A 3,562-nucleotide genomic window follows, 5' to 3' on the forward strand; every position below is an offset into this window, starting at 1 on the left:
ACACTTATTTTAACTTGTATACTCACATTCACTGAAATTATACACCACTTGTACTCAATTTATACAAAGTGTACTCATGGAAATAATAAAACTACTAACAATTATCTCAGTCTGTTTTCGTGCCCTGTGTATGTGCTTTGTGTTGGTTGCGTTTGTGTAGCTTTGTTTTTGAAATTGGGAAATTCTCGGTGTGCTGTATCGCATGCCTTATTGTGTTACTACAGTTTCGGACTCAGTAAATAAAATTCGATAAAACTAATGCAATTATAAATGATATCGATAAACTTGAAGTTGCACAATCTTCTCTTTGTAAAATTGAGGACTGTCAAAGAATTATGAACTACCCGAATAAGTGTCTAAAAATTATTCATCAAAACATTCGTAGTATAAATCGTAATTTTTCCGATTTTCAAACCTTATTGTTTAGATCCATGACTGATTGGGATTTAATAATACTAACGGAATGTTGGCTGCATAATAATCGTAACTTACCATCTCTTGAGGGATACAACAGTGTTCTAACTGAGAAAAACTTCACACAGAACGAAGGAGTTGTGGTATTTTTCAAAAAACATTTGAAATTATTTGTATCCGAGCCTGACCTTTGTGATGCCAACTGTTTAATGATTAACCTTGAGGATAATATAACAATAATTGCAGTATACAGACCACCTGGTTACAAAGATGTTCCACGGTTTTTGGTATCCCTTGACAAACTTCTTTCTGAGACTAGTAGTACTCATAAAGTTCTGATAGGTGACATCAATATTGATATATTGGATAACAATAAGGATGTTAATTCTTCATCGTATTTGAATATGCTGGCTTCTCACAGTTTATTGCCGGCCCACACATTTCCAACTCATGGCAAGACTTGTCTTGACCATGTAATATTAAAATGCTCATATCGCGCCTTTTGTTATGTTGCTGAAACCTCAGTTACGGATCACGACACTTTAATCCTGAAACTTGAATTTAGCACAATGACTGACAAATGCTTTTCACTGAAAAAGATTGATTACCTGTCTTTGGATGATGCTATGAAGAACTTGAATCTAAATATTCTATATGGGATGACTGATCCTAATGAGGCAACAGCATTTCTTCTGACTGTGCTTGACACTGTAATTAAAGCAAATACAAAAACTATCACCATCCCAAATCGTAAGAGGATCAAGAGGCCTTGGATGACTCCAGGTCTACTAAGATGTGTAAAGCATCGTGACAAACTACATCAAAAATCAAGAAAAAATCCTAGTAATGAAATATTAATGATAACTTACAAGAGGTACAGAAATTTTTGCAATTCACTTTTAAAAAATATTAAAAATACTTATGAGAGCAACCGCCTACTTAAAGCTGCTAAGACTAATACAAAAGTTCTCTGGGACACTATCAAACAACTAACCTACTCTAATAATACAACTAGTTCTGCACATGAATTGGTCTCTCCAGTGGACCCGTTACTCTCAGTCAATAACATTAATAAATTTTTCGTTTCTATCGGGAAGGATATTGCCGAAAAAGCCTATTCCAATAGCTCTTATAAAAAAGCACCAATCAATTCTACACTGTCCTCATTCGTCTTGCTACCTACTGATGAATTTGAAGTTCAATCTCTTATCTTACAACTGAAGAAGAGCGGTGCTGCGGGCAGAGATGGTATTTCTGGAGCCTTTCTTAAACGTTATCATGAAATCTTAGTCCCCCCGCTTACACATATATTTAATCTGATCTTTTCTACTGGGATCTTTCCGGATTTATTCAAGCTAGCTGAAGTAATTCCAGTTTATAAGGGTGGTAGCAGGGATTGTGTTCGTAACTATCGACCCATTTCTAAAATATCCACGCTATCCAAAATTATTGAGAAATTGATAAACAAACGCCTTATCGATTATCTAGAAAGTAATAATCTACTCTCCAGCTCACAGTTTGGATTCAGACCGGGTTCATCAACGAGCGACGCGGTTCATCAATTAACTGATCATATTGTTAAAAAAATAGATAAGAAAAATAAAATATTAGCTGTATTTTTGGACATTGCAAAGGCTTTTGACGCGGTCGCTGGTCCTATTCTGCTGGATAAATTGGAAGCTCTGGGTGTTCGTGGTGTGCAGCTCAAACTATTTGAAAGTTACTTGAGTGACAGAAAGCAAAGAGTAAAGGTGGACAACACTGTTAGTGACGACCTGCCGATAAGCTATGGTGTGCCACAGGGTAGTGTTTTGGGTCCAACACTGTTTCTGATATTTATCAATGATCTTTGTGACCTCCAGTTACAAAATGGTAAAATTATTACATTTGCAGATGATACTGCGCTTGTGTTTCATGGTGATAAATGGAAAGATACTCTCGATATTGCGCAAAAAGGATTCGACGTTGTTAACGCCTGGCTCAGAATGAATGCCCTAACTATCAATGTCAATAAAACTAAATGTATACCATTCTTCATAAAAACTCCTGCCCCTAGTATTAGCCTTGGCTTAACTGCTCATGTATGCTCTGACAATGAATCTTGTAGCTGTCAAAGGATCTCTGTTGCCAACAGCACTAAGTATCTAGGTGTAGTTGTTGATAGTTCGCTAAATTTTAATTACCATTTAGACCTGCTACAATCGCGAACTCGGAAACTTATCTTCACCTTTAAGAATCTCCGTAATATTGCTGAAAAATCGACCATTAAAATTGTGTATCAGTCCCTCTGCCAATCCGTTTTAAGCTATTGTATTACAGTCTGGGGAGGTGCTTGTAAAACTAATCTTATAAAACTGGAGAGGGCTCAGCGTGCGTTATTGAAAGTTAGTTATTCTAAGCCATTTTTTTACCCTACCAAAGATATTTATCTTTTATCTGACGTACTCAGTGTTCGCCAACTATATATACTAAACACAGTGCTCAAACAACATTCTATGACTCGCTATGATCCTTTTTTAAATAACAACAAACGATGCAAATATAAAGTCTGCACCTCAGATACCCGTTGGTCCACCGCTTTCTCAAGGAGGTTTTTTGGTTTTATGGGCTGTCATCTATATAACAAGATAAACAGGTTGATCAACATATATCCGCTTACTAAATATGAATGTAAAAAAGCTATAGTAAAATGGCTTAAAGATCTAGACTACAATGAGACTGAGAAGTTGTTACTGGTCCTCAGCTAATACTAAGCACTCTAACACGCGTATACACATATTATGTTCTTTGCCACACATACATGTACATATACTAAGACCTACATACATTAACACATTTACTACATACACTTACACATTCATGCATTAAAAAATACATACACTAACCCATACATACACCATGACACTAAAGTGTGAGTATATTTAATAATTTTATTGATCAAATTCGGTCCGGATGTGGAGGGACTGGCAATCTGTAATACAGGTCTCCTAGTACAGTCGCCAGTCTCTCACACAGATTGTGTTTCGTTATGTTGAAATTTGTATTTTGTTTTTTGTGAGAGAAAAAAAAATAAATAAATAAAAAAAAAAAAAAAAAATAAAAAAAAATATATGTACCAATAAAATCATATAAGAAAATATTCTTTAAA

At 35.2% G+C, this 3,562-nt stretch overlaps 1 protein-coding gene across 1 annotated transcript; it reads left to right on the forward strand.

Annotated features, from left to right (window-relative positions):
- Positions 1-431: 431 nt before the first annotated feature.
- On the forward strand, positions 432-3,161 carry LOC123654761. Its single transcript, XM_045590646.1, has one exon. The coding sequence runs from the start codon at positions 432-434 to the stop codon at positions 3,159-3,161; it is 2,730 nt and encodes a 909-aa protein (XP_045446602.1).
- The last annotated feature ends 401 nt before the right edge of the window (positions 3,162-3,562 follow it).

This window comes from Melitaea cinxia, chromosome 6, assembly GCF_905220565.1.
Source record: "Melitaea cinxia chromosome 6, ilMelCinx1.1, whole genome shotgun sequence".
Taxonomy (NCBI): domain Eukaryota; kingdom Metazoa; phylum Arthropoda; class Insecta; order Lepidoptera; family Nymphalidae; genus Melitaea; species Melitaea cinxia.